General features: G+C 43.2%; 1 protein-coding gene across 2 annotated transcripts; it reads left to right on the top strand.

Moving 5' to 3' along the window:
• The first annotated feature begins 3,863 nt into the window (after nucleotides 1–3,863).
• Nucleotides 3,864–25,158, top strand: zgc:152891 (uncharacterized protein LOC767741 homolog). 2 transcript variants are annotated; one of them, XM_035791003.2, is made up of 15 exons: nucleotides 3,864–4,339; nucleotides 5,046–5,205; nucleotides 5,524–5,764; nucleotides 5,979–6,060; nucleotides 10,205–10,294; nucleotides 10,467–10,582; nucleotides 10,688–10,860; nucleotides 11,103–11,246; nucleotides 13,969–14,166; nucleotides 14,901–14,987; nucleotides 15,099–15,268; nucleotides 15,544–15,665; nucleotides 16,555–16,655; nucleotides 16,825–16,995; nucleotides 24,284–25,158. In XM_035791003.2, exons 2-15 carry the CDS (start codon nucleotides 5,050–5,052, stop codon nucleotides 24,461–24,463), a joined length of 2,031 nt encoding a protein of 676 aa, XP_035646896.1. In that variant the 5' UTR covers nucleotides 3,864–4,339; nucleotides 5,046–5,049; the 3' UTR covers nucleotides 24,464–25,158. The 2 variants fall into 2 exon arrangements, with proteins under 2 accessions (XP_035646896.1, XP_035646893.1); XM_035791000.2 differs by lacking the exon at nucleotides 3,864–4,339 and having other exon boundaries at nucleotides 4,379–5,205.
• Nucleotides 25,159–26,435: the final 1,277 nt, after the last annotated feature.

Raw genomic sequence — 26,435 nt, 5'->3', positions numbered from 1 at the left:
TGACACTATTAGAGGAAGATCTATCACTGGAAGGGTCCAGTTCCAAGTTAAAATCCCCTGCCATTATTATCTCTGATGATGGGCACCTTAATTGTGTTATTAACATGCTGTAAGGCAATATGTGCCTCTCTGGCTGTTAAGATTTCAGACGTCATTATGTTTTCTTCTCCTACAGAGAGTGAAACTGATGAGCTGCCAACTCTGGATGAGCTCCCACTTCCCCCTGTAGATGCAGACCATTTTTTTTATTTGACCTTTATTTAACTAGGCAAATCAGTTAAGAACAAGTTCTTATTTTCAATGACAGCCTAGGAACAGTGGGTTAACTGCCTGTTCAGCTCGGGGGTTTGAACTTGCAACCTTCCGGTTACTAGTCCAACGCTCTAACCACTAGGCTACCCTGCCACCCCAGCGGTGAGTAATGTTTTTTTATTTAACCTTTAACTAGGCAAGTCCGTTAAGAACAAATTCTTATTTACAATGACGGCCTACCAAAAGGCCTCCTGCAGGGACTGCGATTAAAAATAAATAAAAATCTAGGACAAAACACACAAAAGCGACAACACTACATAAAGAGAGACTTAAGACAACAGGTTGTTTTCAAGTTGAGGGTGAGGTCATCTAAACCCTCGATCTGGTTTACATTATGTGGAACACTGAGCTGATGAACAAGCACCAACCTTTTGAAGGTCTTTGCAAAATTGTTAAACAACAGGGTTTTATATTTTGACTCGGTGGAAAAACATGGGTCAATTCAACACGATGGTGGAAAGAAGTATGGAAACAATGGATAACATTGAGAGTTATTCACATGAATCTACAGATCCTGTGTGTTTGTGTGTGTGGTATTATTTTTGAATATACTCATTCACCACTGGTTATAACTTTTTGATTGTGTCACGCCTGCTCCTGCTCCCCCTCCCCCCTGGAGCTCTAGGGCGCTTGGCTCCCCAGCATTACTCACTCCTGCCACCATTACGCACACCTGCCTTCCCCCGTCACGCGCATCAGCGACTATTTGATTCACCTGGACTCAATCACCTCTATCATTGCCTCCCCTATATCTGTCTGTTCCCCGCTTCAGCGTTGATTGTCTTATGTCCTTATATATCCTGGTGCTGATGCTGTTTCATGTCTGTTCCTGATTAAATGTTTGACTCCCCGTACCTGCTTCTCTACTACAGCGTTGGTCCTTACAGATTGTAGGTTTTAGCTTTATGATTTATTATAGTGATATAATTTTCTAGAACCTCCTTTGGATAAAGCTCAAATCTAAATGTTTACTTTAATTAATTATTTTTATTGCACGAGTGATAAAAGGATGAAATTGACTTTGCATCTTATCTTTGTCATTAACAATCCTAGGTTCCTGTCTGTCTGGTCTAGAGAGGAGGGGGAGGGCCCCCTCCGGAGGAACAGCTGGCAGAACGCCCAGAACGTTCTTTAAGATAGACGGAGCCAGTCACATGTGAACCCATCCAATGAAGCATCTTTAGATAGACCCTAATATACTGCTATGTAAGGAGCTCACTTCAGACCGGTACTTATGCATCTAAGTTTGACTGTGACCTCTACAGCTTGCTGACAATAGAGTGACTCATTTAATATTGACGGAGTGTCCTATATAAGAATTGCCATAACACCACTTATGTAGATTTTTGGGGTATCTGCACTTTACTATGTATATTTTTGTCAACTTTTACTTCACTACGTTCCGAAAGAAAATATTTTTTTTACTCCATACATTTTCACTGACACCCAAAGGTACTCTTTACATTTTCACTGACACCCAAAGGTACTCTTTACATTTTCACTGACACCCAAAGGTACTCTTTACATTTTCACAGGAAAATGATCCAATTCACACACTTACCAGAACATACATCCCTGTTCATCCCTACTGCCTCTGAGCTGGTGGACTCATTAAACAAATGCTTGATTTGTAAATTATGTTGGAGTGTGCCCCTGGCTATCCACCAATAAAATTGTGCAGTCTGGTTTGATTAATATAAGGAATTTGAAATGGTATATTATTTTACTTTTGACACTTAAGCACATTTAAAACCAAATACTTTTTCGCAAGTAGTATTTTACTTGGTGACTTTCACTTTTACTTGAGTCCTTTTCTATTAAGGTATCTTTACTTTTACTCTGACAATTGAATACTTTTTCTGCCATTGGCTTTGGGACAAGTCTCTGAATGTCCTTGAGTGGCCCAGTCAGAGCCCAGACTTGAACCCGAACTAACCTTTCTGGAGAGACCTGAAAATAGCTGTGTAGCAACACTCCCCATCCGTAGCCTAGTGGTTAGAGCGTTGGACTAGTAACTGGAAGGTTGCGAGTTCAAACCCCCGAGCTGACAAGGTACAAATCTGTTTTTCTGCCCCTGAACAGGCCGTCATTGAAAATAAGAATGTGTTCTTAACTCACTTGCCTGGTTAAATAAAGGTAAAATAAAAAAATGAAAAACCTGACAGTGCTTGAGAGGATCTGCAGAGAAGAATGGGAGAAACTCCCCAAACAGGAGTGCCAAACTTGTAACGGCATACCCAAGAAGACCCAAGGCTGTAATTGCTGCTAAAGTAAATGGTCTGAATACTTATGTAAATGTGATATTTCTGTTTTGTTTTTTAAAATATAAATTTGCAAACATTTCTAAAAACCCGTTTTTGCTTTGTCCATTATGGGGAATTGTGTGTAGATTGAAGGGGGGGGGGAAAACAATTTAATAGATTTTAGAGTAAGGCTGTAACGTAACAAAATGTGGAAAAAGTCTAGGGGTGTCACGCCCTGGTCGAAGTATTTTGTGTTTTTCTTCATGTATTTGGTCAGGCCAGGGTGTGACATGGGTTTTTGTATGTGGTGTGTAGCTTAGTGGGATTGTAGCTTAGTGGGGTGTTCTAGGAAAGTCTATGGCTGTCTGAAGTGGTTCTCAATCAGAGACAGGTGTTTATCGTTGTCTCTGATTGGGAACCATATTTAGGCAGCCATATTCTTTGGTTGTATTGTGGGTGATTGTCTTGATGTCCTTGTTCGATGTTTGTTGACACAAGTATAGGCTGTTTTCGGGTTTTGTTTCGTTTATTGTTTTGTAGTGTTTGTGTTTAGTCGTGTTTACGTTTGTTAATATAAACATGGATCGCAATCGACACGCTGCAGTTTGGTCCGACTCTCCTTCGCCACACGAAAACCGTGACAAGGGGCCTGAAAACATTTTGAATGCTCTGTACATATTCTAGTGTGGGAATGTATTAGTCACAACAAAAATATGTAGGCAGATAACGGAAATATGAAGACCTAGGACATGTTATGGCTTCTTTTATAAGACAACAGTAAATGAGAAATTGGTCAGCTATTAATTGACAAAGTCTTACATTGAATGCTAGGCCTACCTTCCTACCCTGAGCTCATAATAAACAAATAGGCTACCAGACCAGTCTGCTTATCAAGAAACATTAATTCATGCCCTACGCAAAAAGAGGTATGCAAATGAATGTATAAGATTGTGTAAACAGATAGCAGGCCTATATCTGAGGACTGATAATGAGTAGTAGCCTTGGCTAATAGTGACAGACCAGGAAGGAAGCAAGCACAAGATCCACCCACACATTGGGTTGGATGAATGCAAGCAACCTGGTCTCAGAGCATTTTGTTTTGTATTATTTTGTACTTAACCCAGAGACCCTCCATTTAGCATGTTACGTTTCGTATGGTATGTATTAATTTGTGGATGTCCATTATCCAATTCGTATGATATGTTAAGAATTACAATTAATATAATTTATTAAAAATGTTTCAAACATAACATTTTACAAATTTGCGAAACGTACAATATGTTACAAATTTGGAAAGATTACAATATGTTTACGATTTTGCAAAACGTACAATATGTTACAAATTTGCAAAATGTATGATGTGTTACAAATTCCAATTTGGATAACAGTAGCTAGGCTAGGTGTTAGGGTTAAGAGTAGGAGTTAGGTTGAAGGGTTAGGGGAAAGGTTAGCTAAAATGGTTAAGGGAATGGTTAGCTAATATGCTAAGTAGTTGCAAAGTAGCTAAGAAGTAGTAAGTAGTTTAAAAGTTGCTAATTAGCTAAACATTGTCGAACACGCAACCTTTGTGTCGCTAGACATTCGCGTTATATGCCCACCCATCCACCCCGACCAACTACCGTCCTTTTCTTTTTAACGTAACATTCAGTATCATACTAATTTGAATGTCCCGGATTTTCGTTTACTATGTTGCGTCTAGTACGAGACCAACAAGTGTCTTTCGAAAAGGAACACACTGGCAGTTGCAGTATGCTGTGTTTGTGTTCTTCATAGGAAAACAGAAGGTAAGTGCCTCTCTTATTATTCAGTTTCCCTTAGAGAATAAAACTTAACACTGGGTTATTAGACAACTTTGCACTGTTGATTGAGTCATGATAAGTATACATAGGTTAAATTAAATATGCAATATGTAACTTTTTGGGTGACCAGAACAAATTCACATAGAAATCTGAGTTATAAATGTAATTCTCATTGAAAGCAAGTCTAAGAAGCCTTAAATCGGTTCCCGTTCTTAAGTTTAATTTTTGCATCTTTTACTTTCAGCTTCAAAAGTTGAAAATACAATATTTGAGGTCATTGAAAAGATGTTACAGCTATTTAGATGGTACAATGACTTTCTACACTATACATTTCTTATTTTGTCACAAACTGAAATTGGGAAATTTCTGCATAGTGCACCTTTACATATTTATTTACCATAACCACACATGATGAATTGTAAAACTGTAAAATAGGCCTATTCATAACAAGGACTGTTCTTATGGTATCAACGTGATCAAAGCCTATCATTGAATTGAATGTGCATTTAGCCATTTTTTTGTACTGCACATTGTGTATTGTACGGTAGTGATATGTCAAGTCAGCATGGTTGACAAGTCATGAACAAGATGCAGCAATGGCCTGATGATTTCCAATTCAAATATTGAACACAGAAGAATGCCACTCCTCAGTGCATGCAAATACGTGGTTTTGTGTGTGTGTCATGGCCAGTGCCATGGAGGAATTTCAGGTGATCGTCCATACCTTACCAGCCCCCACCTCTGGAACATACAGCATCCTACGGCTCACTCTGATTGGCTCAGAGGGTGGCGAAACCCCACCCATCTCAGTGAACGCTGGGGCCAACCAGCACCACCTCCTACCTGGATCAGTGAGTTCTCTCTGTCTCCCTTGCTCCCCTCTCTATCTTTCTCTCGCTCCCCCATCTTTCTCTCGCTCCCCCATCTTTCTCTCGCTCCCCATCTTTCTCTCACTCCCCCATCTTTCTCTTACTCCCCCATCTTTCTCTCACTCCCCCATCTTTCTCTTACTCCCCCTTGCCCTTTTGCTCTCCCTCCTCTTTCTCTCCCCCCCACTCTCTGTCAGTATATTAACCTGCAGTTTGTGTTGTCTATAAAACATTATAGCTTTTCACCCAATTTCAAAGCGCTTTACCTAAAGTTTTTTCCCCCCATTATCCCTGTTCCAGGCCTGTGTGGTCAGAGTGTGGTCAGAGGTGGCACTGGGTCGAGTAGTTCTGGTCCGGCTACGGTTGGAGGCTCGGACGGGTTTCCCGGACCTGGACTGGCACTGCAGGGGGGTGGAGGTCCGGAGGCTGTGTGACAGACAGGAGGAAGGGGCGGGGCTACAGCACCAAGGGGCAGAGCACTTTCCTTGTAGCAGGTGGCTCCGGTCTGTAGATGGTGACGTGGAGCTACGGAATGGAGACAGTGAGAGTGTTTTATTAATTAACATTTTTAACATTTTTTTTTAAATATCACATGGTCATACCCCATATTACAGGAAGTGTGAGTAAGAGCTCTTTCCGTCAGACTGATGAACCAGGCAATTTGTGAGAACTACATACTATAACGTTACCATGGAAAGAGGAAGTGGTGTAGACTTCATATTTTAATCATATCATATATTCTCTCTCTCTCTCAGTGTGTCTGTTGAACTCAGAGACTGTGCAAACCCTGAAGGACCACAGACTCAAAGATCTGCAAACTAAACAGCAGCACATCAGGTATCGCAACTAAACCACAACAAATGTCCTCTTACTATACACAACACTCCTCCTATCATCTTTTCTCTCCCACACATCTCCTTCGCTCACTGTCAACACATCTCCTAACTCTACCACCAGGCACTTCCCAGGGAGCAAAAGGATTTGAAAAGACGTTGAAAATACTTATCATATGGACGTTGATAAAACTTATTTTACGGATGTTGAAAATACGTATTTTACAGACGTTGACGTCACCACATTGAAAATTATTCTTTGGGTAGTTGTTTCTATGGACAAATTTAAACCGTTCAGAATTTTGTTGTGTTACAGCCTGAATTCAAAATTGATTAAATAGATATTTGTTCTTATCCATCTACACACAATGCATGAGGACAAAGTGAAAACATGTTTTTAGAAATGTCTCATTTACATAAGTATTCACACCCCTGAGTCAACACGTTAGAATCATGGGCAGCGACTACAGTCTTTCAGGGTAAGTCTCTAAGAGCTTTGCACATGTCACGTTCTGACCTTAGTTCTGTTATTTTATTATTTGTTTTAGTATGGTCAGGGAGTGAGTTGGGAGGGAAGTCTGTTTGTTTTTCTATGTTGGTTTTTGAGTTCGGCCAAGTATGGTTCTCAATCAGAGGCAGCTGTCAATTGTTGTCCCTGATTGAGAATCATACTTAGGTAGCCTGGGTTTCACTGTTGGGTTGTGGGTGTTTGTCTTCCCTGTCAGTGTTTGTCGCCACACAGGACTGTTTCGTTGATGCACGTTGTTTTGTTTTGTTCTAGTGTTCTGTTGTTTTTATTAAACATTATGGACACTTACCACGTTGCGTTTGGGTCCTCCGATCCTTCTCGCTACTCCTCCTCAGAAGAGGAGGACGAGATCCATTACAGCACACCTGGATTGTACAATATTTGTGCATTCATTTAAAACATTATTGGTTAAAATGGTAAATTATAACAAATTATTTCTATTAACAGCATGGCGTGAAATGGAACTGTTAAATTATATGCGATGTCCAGATCTGGCTTCTCTATGGTTTCTGCATGATGAATCGGGACTCAAGATGGGGACAGACAGCCCATCTCAGTATGGAGCGCAGTTCCTAATGCATGTAGACCTATCATCTCATTGTGGTAACTTTTTCTCTGGAGAGACCTGAAAACAGCTGTGCAGCGACATTCCCCATCCAACCTGACAGAGCTTGAGAGGCTCTCCAGAGAAGAATTAGAGAAACTTCCCAAATACAGGTGTGCCAAGCTTTTCGTGTCATACCCAAGAAGACTCGAGGCTGTAATCGCTGCCAAAGGTGCTTCAACAAAATACTGAGTAAAGGCTCTGAATACTTATGTAAATGTGATATTTCTGTTTTTTCAAAAATTCCTAAAAAACTGTTTTTGCTTTGTCATTATGAGGTACTGTGTGTAGATTGATGAGGTAAAAACGATTTAATAAATTTTAGAACAAGGCTGTAACATAGCAAAATGTGGAAAGAGTCAAGGGGTCTGAATACTTTCCGAATGCACTGTCAGCTTACTAATTATACAATAGGCCCTATTATATTTCAACGTTCTAATCATGTTTTCTAGCCACATGCGCTTCACCAGAATCACATGTTCTCTTCCGTGTTTTCATTGTTCGTGGTTTGAACGATGTCCGTAATCAATGGCAATTTTAGCATGTAAATCTTGGTGGGGCAAAGTCCCCACATTTGTTTTAGATGCATGCCAGCAAAGCCACTACCCAACACACCACTAAACAATGCATTAATTGCACTATAGCGGTGACAAACGGTGCCCACAAATGTTTAGGTCCTACATAAAGCTGTCCCAACAGCAGAGCTTTCTTTCCAGCATCATGGAGTGAATCCTTACCACCGCTACACCTTGCTTTCAGCAGAGCCTTGTCTGGCAGCGAAACAGTTCATTATGGCTGACTTGCTTAAACAAATGTGGTTTCTACCGACAATTAAGATAAGAGGCAATCCGTAATTTCAATTAAGACATTAATGACCGAGCAAGGACGGACGTAGTCAATATAACTATTTGTTCAGCACTTTTGAAATGTATAGCGACAGAATTCAGAACATGGACCGTTCATACAGTATTCTTCCAGTACATCAAGTCAGAACTGTTGGATAAATAAAGGGGGCATATAAGCAGACAATGGAAGCTCTTACAACATTCAATGTTGACATTTCTCTAAAACAGGCTCTAGAAAGAGGCCAGAGTTCCTGACTTGCAATTCCTAGTTGGATGCCCGTTCAAAACGTTTATTATTTTTTTTTTAATCTGAGTTCTTAGTTGTCTTGAACTCACTGAAGTCTGAGATTTCCCAGTTCCAAGCTTCCAGTTGTTTTGAGAGTGGCAGAAGTCATGTTGGATTGACAGCATGGGCAATTTTGAATGTTTATCCTTTTAATCTTGGAAAAGAGACCCTTAAACCCAGATCACACACTCAATTGAATAGCAGTAATGTTTCTGTCAAATGGTCGATGAGCACAAATACCTTTTATCTATAATTTCTCTTCATATGACATGATTAAAAAGGATTTGCCAGTAGATTGTCGACTTGATTCATGATGATGACTGCAGGCTTGCTAGCTAAGATTTTAAAAGTATGATGTTGACATGAACAGTCCAATCAAAGCTATGGTAGATATAATGTGATATGCCATCATTTTATCTGTGGCCAATGACCTTGAGCGTTCTTGGATGTGCATTTCTAATGTAAATCTATGGCAGCACCCAAGCGGCTTGAATTTGAGCTCTCCCCATAGATTTTGCGGTGACGTAGTGACTCATGAGTGACAACACTGAGCCAATCACGTCGCAACTAGAGAACATTACCAACCCCTACACACATATTTTCCACTTGCTGCCCCACCACAGAAAGCACTGAGCTAGATTTGCCTACTGGAGCTAGTTTCATGTATTTATCTAATAGAGCATATAACTAGCTACATCTATGGACTTTTATTTTTTTCTGTCTCGTGTAATGTACAGTAGCCTATATCATACAGTATATGTATTGGATAACGGCACATTCATTTGGGCCTTTTTGGGCTTGGGCTCTTTAAATGTCATTAATGTAGGGCTCCTAAAATGTATTTAATTTATGGCTCATCAGGCTCAGATTGCATCAGATTTTAATGTTCATGCTGATCTTTGCCAAATGTGTTAAAAATGAAAAGTATTTAGACACTTTACTCAGTACTTTGTTGAAACACCTTTGACAGTTATTACAGCCTCGAGTCTTCTTGCGTACGACGCAACAAGCTTGGCAGGCCAAAGAGTTCAATTTTGGTTTCATCAGACCAGAGAATATTGTTTCTCATGGTCTGAGAGTGCCTTTTGGCAAACTACAAGCGGGCTGTCATATGCCTTTTACTGAGGAGTGGCTTCCGTCTTGCCACTCATAAACGCATGATTGGTGGAGTGCTGCAGAGATGGTTGTCAGATGACAACTCAACTAAAGATCAGACAGTTTTCCATTGGAATTTGGTTGTGCTTTAGATGGTTGAAAGCATAGTGATAACAAACTTCTGGCAGTCATTTTTGAGTGGGTGAATCGAATATTACCCACGTTTCCATGTTGAAATTACGTGTGATAAGTCTATGCTTGGGCCAAATCAAGGCCGGTCTGGACCAGACTAAATCTGAACCAATCATAGACGTTTATTTTTCGGGCAAATCAAAGCTGGGGGGGACTGGACAAGAAATCAGCATCTGTGAACATTGAAATCAACCACATTTTTATTTAACTAGGCAAGTCAATTAAGTAAATTCTTATTTACAATGATGGCCTATTGGGGAACAGTAGGTTAACTGCCTTGTTCAGGAGCAGGACAACAGATTTGTACCTTGTCAGCTCAGGGATTCAATCCAGCAACCTTTCGGTTACTGGCCCAACACTCTAACCACTAGGCTACCTGCCACGTCACTTTTCAAAATCCATGGAAGTCCTGCGTCAGTCGGTGCTCACTTGGTTTAGTGTTAATAAAGTTCTAAAATCGGTGTTAGCATTATGGAGGAGGAGAAGGTGTGAAGGTAGAACATTAAGGCTCATTCACACAAAGCTGCTCTTACACGAATCAAGTGAGTTTGCCTTTAGTACCAATAGTTTGATGTCATGTGGTGGTCTGCCCTGTAGGTGGCGTACATTTGCTGAGGGTGTCCCTCACTGTGTGGACATGACCAGTCTGAAGGAATTGGGACCCAACCTCAGCTACACACGCCAAAGGTCAGCCCTTTGCTCTCAATGTTTTGTTTGCCCTCCACATTCTATTTGCCCTCCACATTGTCTGCCCTCCACATTCTGTTTGCCCTCCACATTCTGTCTTCCCTCCACATTCTGTCTTCCCTCCACATTCTGTTTGTCCTCACCTAAACATTTGGTCTTCCCCTTCACACAGCCCAGGCATCAATCTGCAGTATCTAAGGGGTTTTGCTGAGAGAGCTGAATCCTGGAGTAGCTTTACTGAGCTGGAGACCATGTTCAGCCACAATGGGAGCCAGAATACTGTCGCTAGTATGTCATACACACACATGCACGCCAATTCTCACTGCCTGTCCTTTCTCTCTCTTTAACCCCCCAAACCTTGATATCCTTCTCTTTTCTCTCCCTCCCTTGAAGAGTATGTGCAGGCCCATTGGGCTGAGGACTGGTTCTTTGGCTACCAGTGTTTGAACGGCTGTAACCCTCTCATGGTGCGACAGACACGCCTCCTCCCTCCCAACCTGTCAATCAACTCTGACATTCTCTGCCCCTTCCTGCCTGACGGATCCTCACTGGAACAGGAGCTAGAGGTGTGTGTGTGTGTGTGCCTGTCTGCCGGTGAGTGTTTTTTTTTTTAGCTTTTATTGAAGAGATTGCAAAGCTCTGGAAAGATGGAACTCGACAGTCAAAGGGCAGTGGGCTGTATTTGAACATATGCTGACTCTGGCATACGTGTATCGGGGTCAGCGGCAGCAACCACTGGACCACACAGGTGTGTGTTGGATTTGCACTGTGTGAAACTTCAAACTTCACCTTTGTGCGTTCACGGCAGAGAGGGTCTATTTTCCTGCTGGACTACGAGATGTTGGAAGGTGTCCCGGCCAACGTGATCAATGGGAAGCAGCAGTTTCTCGCCGCCCCGCTAGTCCTTCTGCACCTCAACCAGGAGGGGGAGCTCAAACCCATCGCCATCCAAGTGAGTCCGGTCATCTTTGGCTGGCTGGCTGGCATAAATACATACATACATACAGTACCAGTCAAAGGTTTGGACAGACCTACTAATTCCAGAGTTTTTCTTTATTTTTACTATTTTCTACATTGTACAATAATAGTTAAGACATCAAAACTATGATATAACACATATGGACTCATGTAGTAATCAAAAAAGTGTTAAACAATCAAAATATTTTTTAGATTCTTCAAAGTAGCTACCCTTTGCCTGATGACACCTTTGCACACTCTTGGCATTCTCTCAACCAGCTTCACCTGGAATGCTTTTCCAACAGCCTTGAAGGAGTTCCCACATATGCTGAGCACTTGTTGGATGCTTTTCCTTCACTCTGTGGTCCAACTCTTCCCAAACCATCTCAATTGGGTTGAGGTAGGGTGATTGTGAACACCAGGTCATCTGATGCAGCACTCCATCACTCTTCTTCTTGGTCAAATAGCCCTTACACAGCCTGGAGGTGTTGGGTCATTGTCCTGTTGAAAAACAAATGAAGGTCTCACGAAGCGCAAATCAGATGGGATGGCTTATCGCTGTAGAATGCTGTGGTAGCCATGCTGGTTAAGTGTGCCTTGAATTCTAAATAAATCACTGAGTGTCACCAGCAAAGCACCCCCACACTTCATGGTGGGAACATGCAGAGATCATCCGTTCATCATAGCACTTGATGGCTTTTGCGACAGCACTTGAAGAAACTTTCAAAGTTCTTGAAATTTTCTGGATTGACTGACCTTCATGTCTTAATGTAAGGATGGACTGTCGTTTCTCTTTGCTTATTTGAACTGTTCTTGCCATAATATGGACTTGGTCTTTTACCAAATAGGGCTGTCTTCTGTATACCACCCCTACCTTGTCACAACATAACTGATTGGTTCAAACGCATTAAGAAGGAAAGAAATTCCACAAATTCTATATACAATGTGAGGAAATGAGGTGAGATAAGGGAGGTAAAGGCAAAAAAAGGCCATGGTGGCGAAGTAAATACAATATAGCAAGTAAAACACTGGAATGGTAGATTTGCAGTGGAAGAATGTGCAAAGTAGAGAGAAATAATGGGGTGCAAATGAGCTAAATAAATAAATACAGTAGGGGGAGTGGTAGTTGTTTGGGCTAAATTATAGATGGGCTATGTACAGGTGCAGTAATCTGTGAGCTGCTCTGACAGCTGGTCCTTAAAGCTAGTGAGGGAGATAAGTGTTTCCAGTTTCATCGTTTTTTTGTAGTTCGTTCCAGTCATTGGCAGCAGAGAACTGTAAGGAGAGGTGGCCAAAGGAAGAATTGGTTTTGGGGGTGACCAGTGAGATATACCTGCTGGAGCGCGTGCTACAGGTGGGTGCTGCTATGGTGACCAGCGAGCTGAGTTAAGAGGGGACTTTACCGAGCAGGGTCTTGTAGATGACCTGGAGCCAGTGGGTTTGGCGACGAGTATGAAGAGAGGGCCAGCCAACGAGAGTGTACAGGTCGCAGTGGTGGGTAGTATATGGGGCTTTGGTGACAAAACGGATGGCACTGTGATAGACTGCATCCAATTTGTTGAGTAGGGTATTGGAGGCTATTTTGTAAATGACATCGCCGAAGTCGAGGATCGGTAGGATGGTCAGTTTTACAAGGGTATGTTTGGCAGCATGAGTAAAGGATGCTTTGTTGCGAACTAGGAAGCCAATCCTAGATTTAACTTTGGATTGGAGATGTTTGATGTGAGTCTGGAAGGAGAGTTTACAGTCTAACCAACACCTAGGTATTTGTAGTTGTCCACACATTCTAAGTCAGAACCGTCCAGAGTAGTGATGTTGGACGGGCGGGCAGGTGCAGGCTGCGATCGGTTGAAGAGCATGCATTTAGTTTTACTTGTATTTAAGAGCAATTGGAGGCCACGGAAGGAGAGTTGTATGGCATTGAAGCTCGTCTGGAGGGTTGTTAACACAGTGTCCAAAGAAGGGCCAGAAGTATACAGAATGGTGTTGTCTGCGTAGAGGTGGATCAGAGACTCAACAGTAGCAAGAGCGACATCATTTATGTATACAGAGAAGAGAGTCTGTCCAAGAATTGAACCCTGTGGCACCCCCATAGAGACTGCCAGAGGCCCAGACAACAGGCCCTCCAATTTGACACACTGAACTCTATCAGAGAAGTCGTTGGTGAACCAGGAGAGGCAATCATTTGAGAAACCAAGGCTATCGAGTCTGCCGATGAGGATGTGGTGATTGACAGAGTCGAAAGCCTTGGCCAGGTCAATGAATACGGCTGAACAGTATTGTTATCGATGGCGGTTAAGAGATCGCATTCCAGGTGACTGCTTCATGAAACTGGTTGAGAGAATGCCAAGAGTGTGCAAAGGTGTCATCAAGGAAAAGGGTGGCTACTTTGAAGAATCTAAAATGTAAAATATATTTTGATTTGTTTAACACTTTTTTGGTTACTACATGATTCCATGTGTTATTTCATAGTTTTTTGATGTCTTCACTATTATTATGCAACGTAGAAAATAGTAAAAATAAAGAAGAACTCTGGAATGAGTAGTTGTGTCTAAACTTTTGATGGGTAATGTACATACTGACAGGCAGACAGCCACTTTATTAACCCAGAGGGGAATGCTATTAGTTTGATTCTACTAGTACTGCTACTACTACTGTTATTTCTACTACAAAAATGTATAATTCTGAAACTATTGTACCACTAATTATACCCACAGCTGCAGCAGGCCCCTGGTCCTCAGAACCCAGTGTTCCTGCCCTCTGACCCTGACTGGCTGTTGGCTAAGACCTGGGTGCGCTGCTCAGACTTCCAGTGCCACCAGCTTTCCTCTCACTTCCTCAGAACCCACCTGCTGGGAGAGGTGTGTTGCACTGCCACCCTCAGGCAGCTGCCAGAAGTACACCCTCTACACCAGGTAAATAGTATGTAATAAACAGGTAAATAGTAAATATAGTAGGTAAAGTTCTTATAAATACACCACCACTCATTAGATCTGTGAATCGTGCTGCAACCTGGATGTTTAGATGTAACATAGTAAACGTAAATATGTCTCCCTCCATTTAGTATATGTTACGAATCGCAATTCCGACAATATGTTACAAATTTGCAATAGGTATGATATGTTACGAACAGTGGAGGCTGGTGGGTGGAGTTATAGGAGGACAGGCTCATTGTAATGGCTGGAATGTAATTAATGGAACGAAAAACACACCAAACATATGGAAACCACGTTTGACTCCGTTCCATTTCAGCCATTACAATGAGTCCGTCCTCCTATAGCTAAAGGGTTAGCTGACATGCTAAGTAGTTACAAAACAACTAAAAATGATGATGAGACTTAAACATGCAACTTTTGTGTTATACGCCCACCCCGAACAAACAACCTCCTTTTGTTTTGCCTTAAATAACCTTCAATCCTACATAAACCAAACGTAACATATCATACTAATGTGAGTGTCCCGGATGTACGTTTACTTGTTATGTATAGACCAGGCTGCATAGGTGAAAGTTTAGTTAACCTCCTGAACCATCCGGAAGTCTCGTGAGCTCACATTTGTTTCTCTAGTACCTTGCAGTTGGAATTGAATTTCATAGAGCTGCCATGAGCCAGAATCTGACTTGTTGTTATTATTAATATTATTGTTGCAGTTGTTGATGCCTCACATAAAAACCACACTACAGATCAACATCCAAGCCAGGGCCTCTCTACTGGCTGCCAACGGAGTGTTTGACAAGGTATGATTGTGTGTGTTGCAATGTTTTAGTACACATATTTTCTTTGTGCATATGCCTATAAATGTTTGCTAGTTTATAACCACAAAATGGCATGTTCCTGTTGTGTGTTAGGCCATAGGCTGTGGTCTGGAGGCGTTGCCTGTACTGTTGTCTCGAGCCACAGAGCGTCTGCATTACCGCTCCCTGTGTGTCCCTGACGACCTGGCAGACAGAGGGATACACACACTCAAACACTGCTACTATGCACATGACGCACTGCGAGTGTGGACCGCACTGCACAGGTACACATATTCAAGCAGGCACGCATGTACGTACGTACGCACACACAGCTATTATGCACACGATGCATTGCGAGTGTTGAACGCACTGCACAGGTACACACACCGGCACTCACACGCAGACCCACACAAAAATACAGTCATGCACACAATTAATTTACAGCTGTGATATCAATTCTCAGAATCTGGCACACACTGCACAGGTACACACACATACAACACACTTCCTTTTTACAAGCACCATCATTACTGTTGTGTTTTGTGTGACCATGTGGCAGATTTGTGAGTGGCTGGGTGGATGTGTATTACCTTGGAGACCAGGATGTGGAGCAGGACTCTGAGCTGCAGAGCTGGATCACTGAGATCTACACACATGGCTTCCTACAGCTCCCTCACTCAGGTCGGTGTGTGTGTTCTACCAATAACACCCTATGTGAAACTTACTGTTCAATCATTTACACACACACGCACAAGTATGTGGACACCCCTTAAAATTAGGGGATTCAGGCTAACGGATTTAGGCTATTTCCCTTGCTGACAAGTGTATAAAATTGAGCACACAACCCTGCAATCTCCATACCTTTATTTATTTAACCAGGCAAGTCAGTTAAGAACATATTCTTATTTTCAATGACGGCCTGTTCAGGGGCAGAACGACAGATTTGTACCTTGTCAGCTCGGGGGTTTGAATTCGCAACCTTCCGGTTACTAGTCCAACGCTCTAACCACTAGGCTACGCTGCCGCCCCGATATGCAAACATTGGCAGTAGACTGGCCTTACTGAAAAGCTCAGTGACTTTCAACATTGCACCGTCATAGGATGCAACCTTTCCAACAAGCCAGTTAGTCACATAGTGCCAACTGTAAAGTTTGGTGGAGGAGGAAAAATGGTCTGGGGCTGTTTTTCATGGTTCGGCCTAGGCCCTTTAGTTCCAGTGAAGGAAAATCTTAACGGTACAGCACACAATGACATTCAAGACAATGCTGTGCTACCAACTTTGTGGCAACAGTTTGGGGAAGACCTTTTCCGGTTTCAGCATGACAATTCCCCTGTGCACAAAACGAGGTCCATACAGAAATGGTTTGTCAAGATTGATGTGGAATAACTTGACTGGCACAGAGCCCTGACCTCAACCCCATCAAACACCTTTGGGATTAATTGAAACGCCGAATGTGTATATGAGAAGTGGTTTCTCAAAGTCTATGGCTGTGCATTTTTTGATTGTCAACTGAAATAATCTCACTATATAACTAACTGACTACATTGTTCCCCCTCCTGGTTCCCTCAGGTTGCCCACAGTCATTCCAAACCAAACCAGAACTCTCTCAGTTTGTTACCATGGTTATATACTGCTGCTCTGCGCTGCACGCTGCTGTCAACTTCTCTCAGGTAATTAACCCATCAACATGATTAACTGTACCCATCAATCAATACAGTACATAGGTCCAAATCTTCACTTAAGACACATATGGGCTCTGGTCAAAAGTAGTGTGCTCTAAAGGAAATATGGTATCATTTGTGACAAAGTGTTGCCGATTCCCGTTCTTGTTCCCTCCAGGTGGATTTTGACTTGTGGATGCCCAACTGCCCAGGCTCCATGACGCACCCCCCTCCCCAGACCAAAGGCATGTTGACGGAAGACGAGATTCTCTCCATCCTCCCGGACGTCAACTCCACCTGCAACCTCCTCATCACTCTGTTCCTACTGTCCCAGCCCGCTGCCGACTACGTAAGACACACAATACCACATAATGACAAAACTAAAACTGTTTTTTAGAAATTTTTGCAAATGTATAAAAATGTTCAAAACATATCACATTTACGTAAGTATTCAGACCCATTACTCAGTACTTTGTTGAAGCACCTTTGGCAGCGATTAAAGCCTCAAGTCTTCTTGGGTATGATGCGACAAGCTTGGCACACCTGTATTTTGGGAGTTTTTCCCATTTTTCTCTGCAGATCCTCTCAAGTTCTGTCAGGTCTCTCCGGCAATGTTCGATCGAGTCCAAGTCCGGGTTCTGGCTGGGCCACTCAAGGACATTCATTGACGTCTCCTGAAGCCACTCCTTGGCTGTGTGCTTAGGGTCGTTGTCCTGTTGGAAGTCTGAGGTCCTGAACGTTCTGGAGCAGGTTTTCAACAAGGATCTCTCTGTACTTTGCTCCGTCCATCGTTCCCCCGATCCTGACTAGTCTCTCAGTCCCTGCCCCTGAAAAACATCCCCACAAAAAGATGCTGCCGCCACCATGCTTCACCGTAGGGATGGTGCCAGGTTTCCTCCAGATGTGACGCTTGGAATGCTGGCCAAAGAGTTCAATCTTGGTTTCATCAGACCGGGGTCTCTCATTTCCCATGGTCTGAAAGTTTTTAGGTGCCTTTTGGCAAACTCCAAACAGGCTGTCATGTGCCTTTTACTGAATAGTGGCTTCCGTCTGGCCACTCTACCATAAAGGCCTGATTGGTAGAGTGCTGCAGAAATGGTTGTCCTTCTGGAAGGTTCTCCCTTCTCCACAGAGGAACTCTGTAGCTCTCTGAGTGATCATCGGGTTCTTGGTCACCTCCCTGACCAAGGCCTTTCTCCCCATATTGCTCCGTTTGGCCGGGCAGCCAGCTCTATGAAGAGTGGATCTAAACTTCTTTCATTTAAGAATAATGGAGGCCACTGTGTTCTTGGGGACCTTCAATGCTGCAAAAATCTTTTGGTACATATCTGTGCCTCGACACAAACCTGTCTCGGAGCTCTACAGACAATTCCTTCGACTTCATGGCTTGGTTTTTACTCTGACATGCATCGTCAACTGTGGGACCTTATATAGACAGGTGTGTGCCTTTCCAAATCATGTCCAATCAATTGAATTTACCAGTAGTGGACTCCAATCAAGTTGAAGAAACATTTCAAGGATTATCAATGGAAACAGGATTGTCCTGAGCTCAATTTCGAGTCTCATAGCAAAGAGTCTGAATACTTATACTGAATACTTATACTTAAATAAGGTATTTGTTTTTTATATTTAATAAATTAGCAAAAGTTTATAGACATCTGTTTTTGCTTTGTCATGATGGGCTATTGTGTGTAGATTGATGAAGAAAAATTATTATTTAGTACATGTTAGAATAAGGCTGTAACGTAATAAAATGTGGGAAATGTCAAAGGGTCTGAATAGTTTCCGAAGGCGCTGTATGTACAATACACACACATCTTCATCAATTTCTAACGCCCTTTTTACATCAGCAGATGTCACAGTGCTTATACAGAAACGCGGCCTAAAACCCCAAGCTGCTAGTAATGCAGATGTAGAAGCACGGTGGCTAAGTAAAACTCCCTAGAAAGGCAGGAACCTAGAAAAAAAACATAGAGAGGAACCAGGCTCTGAGGGGTGGCCATTAAGGCCAGATGGTTATTCAAGATGTTCAAATGTTCATAGATTGCCAGCAGGGTGAAATAATTATCCCAGAGGGTAGAGGGTGCACTTTGGGTGGGATATAACCCCTGCCCCCACACACACCTCGAGATAAACAGACCACAAACTTACTACCATGAGACAAGGCTGAGTAAAGTCTACGACGATCTTCTCCACCACACGTGCCTGAGGGTAGGCAAGACGGGACAGGAAGATTGCGTCAGTGACTCAACCCACCGAAGTCGAGTATAGTGGAAAAAAGCCTGGCACGACATGACACACCCCTCAAAGGGACAGCATGGAAGAGCACTCTAGTAAGCCAGTGACTCGGCCTCCGTAATCGAGTCAGAAGCAGAGAATCTTAGTGGTGAGGGGATCCGGCCAGGCAGAGACAACAAGGGCGGTTCGTCATTCCAGTGTCATTCCGTTCACCTTCGAACCCCATGGCCAGACTACATTCAATCCTAGGACCTACTGAAGAGATGAGTCTTCAGTAAAGACTTAAAAGGTTGAGACAGAGTCTGCATCTCTCACATGGACAGGCACACCATTCCATAAAAATGGAGCTCTGTAGGAGAAATAATAATAATATAATATAATAATATATGCCATTTAGCTGACGCTTTTATCCAAAGCGACTTACAGTCATGTGTGCATACATTCTACGTATGGGTGGTCCCGGGAATCGAACCCACTACCCTGGCGTTACAAGCGCCATGCTCTACCAACTGAGCTACAGAAGGACCATGCCTCCAGCTGTTTGCTTAGAAAAAAGTTAAAGATTTTTACAATGTTACGAAGATGGAAAAAAGCTGCCCTTGAAAGTCTTGATGTGTTCGTCAAGAGAGATCAGGGTCCATAGTAACACAGGTCCTTCACAGATCAAAGCAGCAGATCTCTTTGTTTCTTGGGACCTAGAACTAGCATCTCTGTTTTGTCCGAGTTTAAATCTAAAACATTTGCTGCCATCCACTTCCTTATGACTGAAACACAGGCTTCCAGGTTAGGCAATTTTGGGGCTTCACCATGTTTCATCGAAATATACATTTGTGTGTCATCCACATAGCAGTGAAAGTTGACATTGTATTTCCAAATGACATCACCAAGAGGTAGAATATATAATGAAAACAATAGTTGTCCTAAAACGGAACCTTGGGGAACACCAAAAACATACAATTGATTGTCAGAGGACAAACCATCCACAGAAACGAACTGATATCTTTTTGACAGATAAGATCTAAACCAGGCAAGAACTTGTCCGTGTAGACTAATTAGGGTTTCCAATATCAAAAGAATGTGGTGATCGTTGGTGTCAAAAGCGGGAAAAAGGTCTCTGAGCACGAGGACAGATGCAGAGCCTTGGTCTGATGCCATTTAAAGGTAATTTACCACCTTCACAAGTGCAGTCTCAGTACTATGATGGGGTCTAAAACCAGACTGGAGTGTTTCGTATACATTATTTGTCTTCAGGAAGGCACATGGTGCTGCACAACAGCTTTTTGAAAACATTGAGGGGAATGGGATACAGTGGCAAGAAAAAGTATGTGAACCCTTTGGAATTACCTGAATTTCTGCATAAATTGGTCATCAAATTTTTATCTGATCATCTAAGTCACAACAGTAGACAAACAGTCTGCTTAAACTAATAACACACAAATTATTGTATTTTTCTTGTCTATATTGAATACAGAATTTAAAACATTCACAGTGTAGGTTGGAAAAATTTATGTGAACCCCTAGGCTAATGACTTCTCCAAAAGCTCATTGGAGTCAGGAGTCAGCTAACCTGGAGTCCAATCAATGAGAAAATATTGGAGATGTTGGTTATAGCTGCCTTGCCCTATAAAAAACTCACTCAACGACCCAAAACACAGAAATAAATCAACAACAGAATGGCTTCAACAGAAGAAAATGGCCCAGTCAGAGTCCTGACCTCAACCTGATTGAGATGCTGTGGCATGATCTCGAGAGCAGTTCACACCAGACATCCCAAGAATAATGCTGAACTGAAACAGTTTTGTAAAGAGGAATGTTCCAAAATTCCTCCTGACTATTGTGCAGGTCTGATCAGCAACTACAGAAAATGTTTGGTTGAGGTTATTGCTGCCAAAAGGAGGGTCAACCAGTTATTAAATCTAAAGGTTCACATACTTTTTCCACCCTGCATTTTGAATGTTTACACTGCGTGTTCAATAAAGACAAACATATAATTGTGTGTTTTAGTTTAAGCAGACTGTGTTTGTCTATTGTTGTGACCTACATGAAGATCAGATCAAATTTTATGACGAATTTATGCAGAAATCCAGATATTTCCAAAGGGTTCACATATTTTTTCTTGCCACTGTATAGGAAAAGAGTTTACATTTTCCAGGTCAAGGTTTGGCTTTTTCCGGAGAGGCTTTATTACTGCCACTTTTAAAGAATTTGGTACACATCCGGAGGATAGGGAGCTTTTTAATATGTTCAACATTGTAACGTCCATCGTTAAATGAAGACCAAGGTGCAGCGTGGTAGGCGCACATTTTCTTTATTTATAAATGTTCCACCAAAAACAATAAACAACTCAACGAACGTAAAGCTTGGAGTGCAAACACATGCAACAACCAAAGACCAGATCCTACAACAGAAGGTGGGAAAAAGGGCTGCCTAAGTATGATCCCCAATTAGAGACAACAATAAACAGCTGCCTCTGATTGGGAACCATACTCGGCCAACAAAGAAATATAAAACAGATTTCCCACCCTAGTCACACCCTGACCTACCAAATAAAGAATTTAAAGGATCTCTAATGTCAGGGCGTGACAGTACCCCTCACCCCCCCTGGAGGTGCGGACTCCCGGCCGCAAACCTGAACCTATAGGGGAGGGTCCGGGTGAGCATCTACCCTCGGGGGCGGCTCCGGTTTGGGATGTAGCCCCCGCTCCCTACGTTGATCCCTCCGCTTCTGTGGAACCGGACCGTGGATCTTCACCGGGCCGTGAATCGTCGCCAGAGGAACCGGACCGGGAACCGTCGCCGGAGGCTCCGGACCGGGGACCGTCGCCGGAGGCTCCGGACCGAGGAAAGACGCCGGAGGCTCCGGACCGAGGAAAGACGCCGGAGGCTCCGGGGACCGTCGCCGGAGACTCCATGCCATGGATCATCCCTGGAGGCTCCGTGCCATGGATGATCACTGGAGGCTCCGGGCCATGGATCATCACTGGAGGCTCCGGGCCGTAGATCATCACTGGAGGCTCCGGGCCATGGATCATCACTGGAGGCTCCGGGCCATGGATTATCACTGGAGGCTCCGGGCCATGGATCATCACTGGAGGCTTCGTGCCATGGATCATCACTGGAGGCTTTGTGCCATGGATCATAAGTGGAGGTTTCGTGCCATGGATCATAAGTGGAGGCTTCGAACCATGGATCATAACTGGAGGTTTCATACGTGGAGCCGGCACAGGTCTCACCGGACTGAGGAGACATACTGGAAGCCTGGTGCGGGGAGCTGCCACAAAGCTTCCTGGCTGGATACCCACTTTAGCTCGGTGAGTGTGGAGAGCTGGCACGGGACGCACTGGGCTATGAAGGTGCACTGGAGGCATAGTGAGTAGAGCCAGCGCAGGATATGCTGGGCCGTGGAGGCGCACTGGAGGTCTGGAGCATAGAGCTGGCACAATGCGTCCTGGTTGAATCGCCCCTGTAGCACGGCAAGTGCTACAAGCTGGCACAGGTCGCATTGGGTTGTGCTGGCGAACTGGAGATACAGTGCGTAGAGCTGGCACAGGATATCCTGGGCCAAAGAGACGCACCGGAGGCCAGGAGCGCTGAGCCGGCACAATCCGTCCTGGCTGACTGCCCACTCTAGCACGGCAAATGCGGGGAGCTTGCACAGTACGCACCGGACTGTGGATGTGCACTGAAGGCATGGATCCAGAGCCGGATAACACCGGTCACTCGCTCCCCACGGTAAGCACAGGGAGTTGGCTCAGGTCTGAACCCCGACTCCGCCAATCTCCCCGTGTGTCCCCCCAAAAAATGTTTGGGGGGCTTCCTCTCGTGCTTGCTTCGTTGAGCTAACTCATCGTATCGTCGCCGTTCCGCTTTCGCTGCCTCTATCTCCTCCTTCGGATGGCGATACGCCCCAGCCCTTGTCCAGGGTCCTGCTCCCTCCAGGATTTCCTCCCAGGTCCAGTCCTCATGACCACGCTGCTTGGTCCGTTGGTGGTGGGATCTTCTGTAACATCCGTCGTTAAATTAAGACCAAGGTGCAGCGTGGTAGGCTTACATTTACTTTAATTATCAAATGTTCCACCAAAAACAAACAACTCAACGAACGTAAAGCTAGGAGTGCAAACACATGCAACAACCAAAGACAAGATCCCACAACAGAAGGTGTGGAAAAGGGCTGCCTAAGTATGGTCCCCAATCAGAGACAATGATAGACTACCTCTGATAGCTACCTCTGATTGGGAACCATACTCGGCAAACAAAGAAATATAAACATAGATTTCCCACCCTAGTCACACCCTGACCTACCAAATAGAACATTTAAAGGATCTCTAAGTCAGGGTGTGACAAACATAGGAGGGCCAAGCACAGGAAGTAGCTCTTTCAGTAGTTTCGTTGGAATTAGGGTTCAGTAGGCAGCTGGACGGTTTTAGAGGCCATGACTACTTGTGTGAATGTGTCAAAGAACTTGAGTGTCTCCATTGATCCTAGGTTCTGGCAGTTCTGTGAAGACTCAGGCCAACTCAATTATGCAGATTCAAGGAGTCCCTAATTTGCTTTCTAATGATCATGATCTTTTCGTCAAAGTTCATGAATTCAACATTGCTGAAATGAAGGCCATACTCCCTTCGGGAATGCTCCTTTTTAGTTAGCTTTGCGACAGAATCAAAACACATTTTGTATTTTTATTCTCCTCAATTCGGTTGGAAAAGTAGGCTGATCGAGCAGCAGTGAGGGCTCTTAGATACTGCACGGTAATGTCTTTCCAAGCTAGTTGGAAGACTTCCAGTTTGGTGGAGCACCATTACAGTTCCAATATTTTGGAAGCTTGCTTCCAGGCTCTGGTATTTGCCAAGGAGCTCATTTCTTTGACAAATGTTTTTTGTTTTTATGAGTGTGATTACATCTAGGGTATTACACAAGGTTAAATTTGGATCCTCAGTTAAATGGTTAACTGATTTTTGTACTCCAATGTCCTTGGGTAGGTGGAGGGAGTCTGGAAGGGCATCTAGGAATCTTTGGGTCGTCCAAGAATTTATAGCATGGCTTCTGATAATACTTGGTTGGGGTCTGAGCAGATTATTTGTTGCGATTGCAAAAGTAATAAAATTGTGGTCCGATAGTGCAGGATAATGAGGAAAAACATTTTAGATCCACAACATTTATTCCATGGGACAAAACTAGATACAGGGTATGACTGTGGCAATGCGTAGGCCCGGACACATTGGACAAAATAAACTGAGTCGTTGATGGCTCAAAGTATTTTGAAGTGGGTCTGTGGACTTCTACATTTGAAGTACTGACAACTCATTTGAGAGCAGATTATTTGTTGCGATTGCATAATCTTGTGTCTCTTATCCGCTAAAATCTTGTCTTTTGCATCCATCTCTTCTTTCCTCTCCTAGGTGCCTCTGTGTCAGTATCGTGAGCCTGTGTTCAGCAGTGGCGCTCCCCGCCGGCTGGTGGAGAAGGTGCAGGCCGAGCTCAGGGCCATTTCTGATGAGATCACAGACAGGAACAAGAAGTTGGAGCTGCCCTACGACTACATGTCCCCCGACCGCATCGAGAACAGTGTGGCCATCTGAGCATCTGTGAATACACCCACAGACACGCATGCACACACGTTATGTTCTATCCTCGTAGGGACCTAAAATTAATTTCCATTCAAAGTCCTATTTTCCCTAACCCTCAACTTAAAATAGCCTTTTATCCTCGTGATTTTAGGTCCCCACAAGGATAGAAGTACCAACCAATCCACACATGCATGCACACACTGACAAGTAGACACAAAGATCCCAAGGTGCGCGTGCACACACACACACACTTCCAGCCACATGCACAAACATAAACGACAGCTTAAGGTTAAAAAAGTGTCAAAACCTGCTCTATTAACTCTATGATTTAACTCTATTAACCACAATGTTTCTTCAGTTTCTATGAATCACGCTTTGACGGTGTTAGTGCTGCAGGGGTTTAATGGTTTTGATGAAAAACAGCTAAACACAGCGATCAGGTAGTTCACGCTCCTCTCCTAATATAAACCAGAAATCAACAAAAGCAGAAAATAATACCGGCTGCATCTCAATAGTATATAGTGGCCTCCTCTCCTATTATCCTGTCCTTTTCTCCTCCATCCTTGCTGAGCGAGAGTGACTAGGATTTAGCTTCCACCTGTCATGATTTAAAATGATTTCTTTAACATGTCTCCTCCTCTTCATCAACAGTGATTGAAGTGAATTTAACAAATGACATCAATAAAAGATTATAGTTTTCACCTGGATTAACCTGGTCAGTCTGTCATGGAAAGAGCCGGTGTTCCTAATGTTTTGTACACAGTACATACCAAAGTTAAACAATTTAAAGGCAATGCTACCGAATACTAATTGAGTATGTAAACTTCTGACCTACTGGGAATGTGATTAAAGAAATTAAAGCTGAAATAAATCACTCTCTACTATTATTCTGACATTTCACATTCTTAAAATAAAGTGGTGATCCTAACTGACCTAAAACAGAGAATTTTTACTCTGATGAAATGTCAGGAATTGTGAAAAACTGAGATTAAATGAATTTGGCTAAGGTATATGTAAACTTCCATATACAGCCCCCTCCCACACGCAGTCATACCACACGTTGTCGACAAGCATCACATATCCTGTCTGGCATCATGGGCAGGTAGGAGGAGTCGATGTTTGGCAGAATCCTCACATCCTTCACAGTCACCTCCTCCAGAGAACACTCACCATCACCTTGACAAACACATACAATATGCAGATAATGAGCCCCTCAAAGATGTCATTCTTCACACTTCATTTAAAACCTTCCAAGGATACTCTATGAATTGCTTATCTCTATGAAAAATGTGAAGACCTTGTTCACAAGACTGAAGTTTTGCCCAGCCCCTAACTCACACAATTGACGTCACATTTATTTACATTTATTTATTATGCAGTTTATTTTACAAACATGTATTAATCAAGGCAGAGCCCCCCCAGTTACCCATGTGGGCCCCCTATCTCCTCTCCTACCCAATCTGATGATTAGCAGAGCTGCATTAGACAGCAGCAGGCTGTCTACATTCATTGAGAGTGGGCTCCTGAGTCCTCCTGTGGTTGGCAGTTGCAGTAAAAAAAAAGAAGACATAATATATACTACATATAATATATACAGTATATATTTCCTTTTTGTTAAAACATTTTTTACATTTGCTTAGTATTGGGGCTCACCACAGGCCTGGGCCCAGGGGTTTCAGCCCTGGTAAGCATGTGCATACATTCGGCCCTGGACATATAGAAAAGACACAGATAAATACATTCCTAGGACACCAAAGTTCCACAACCAACACACAATACGAATAACCCATGCAATGCCAGTCCCCTCAACCTTAGTATCGTGGTCAGTCTGTATACATGCCTGTCACACTAGGGTTCAATTCCCTGACTGAAACCTAACTTTTGCCCTTCCATGGATATCATTCGCGATTTGACTGTTTTCAGAAAGTAAGCGGTGTAAAAATGTTTTTTCATACTTCCCAGGTGAATAAGTTAAAGTTATGTA

The sequence above is a fragment of the Oncorhynchus keta genome, chromosome 17 (assembly GCF_023373465.1).
Source record: "Oncorhynchus keta strain PuntledgeMale-10-30-2019 chromosome 17, Oket_V2, whole genome shotgun sequence".
NCBI lineage: Eukaryota > Metazoa > Chordata > Actinopteri > Salmoniformes > Salmonidae > Oncorhynchus > Oncorhynchus keta.
The sequence above is the reverse complement of the archived record's forward strand: the minus strand, read 5'-3'. Positions and strand labels throughout refer to the sequence as shown.

What these genes read in the sequence shown, in the direction of transcription:
- zgc:152891 (XM_035791000.2), top strand. Translation starts at nt 5,038, where the DNA reads ATGGCCAGTGCCATGGAGGAATTTCAGGTGATCGTCCATACCTTACCA. An exon ending in ACTAAACAGCAGCACATCAG is followed by an intron (nt 6,061 to 10,204) that starts GTATCGCAACTA and finishes TCTGCCCTGTAG; the next exon opens with GTGGCGTACATTTGCTGAGG. An exon ending in GTGTGGACCGCACTGCACAG is followed by an intron (nt 15,269 to 15,543) that starts GTACACATATTC and finishes ACCATGTGGCAG; the next exon opens with ATTTGTGAGTGGCTGGGTGG.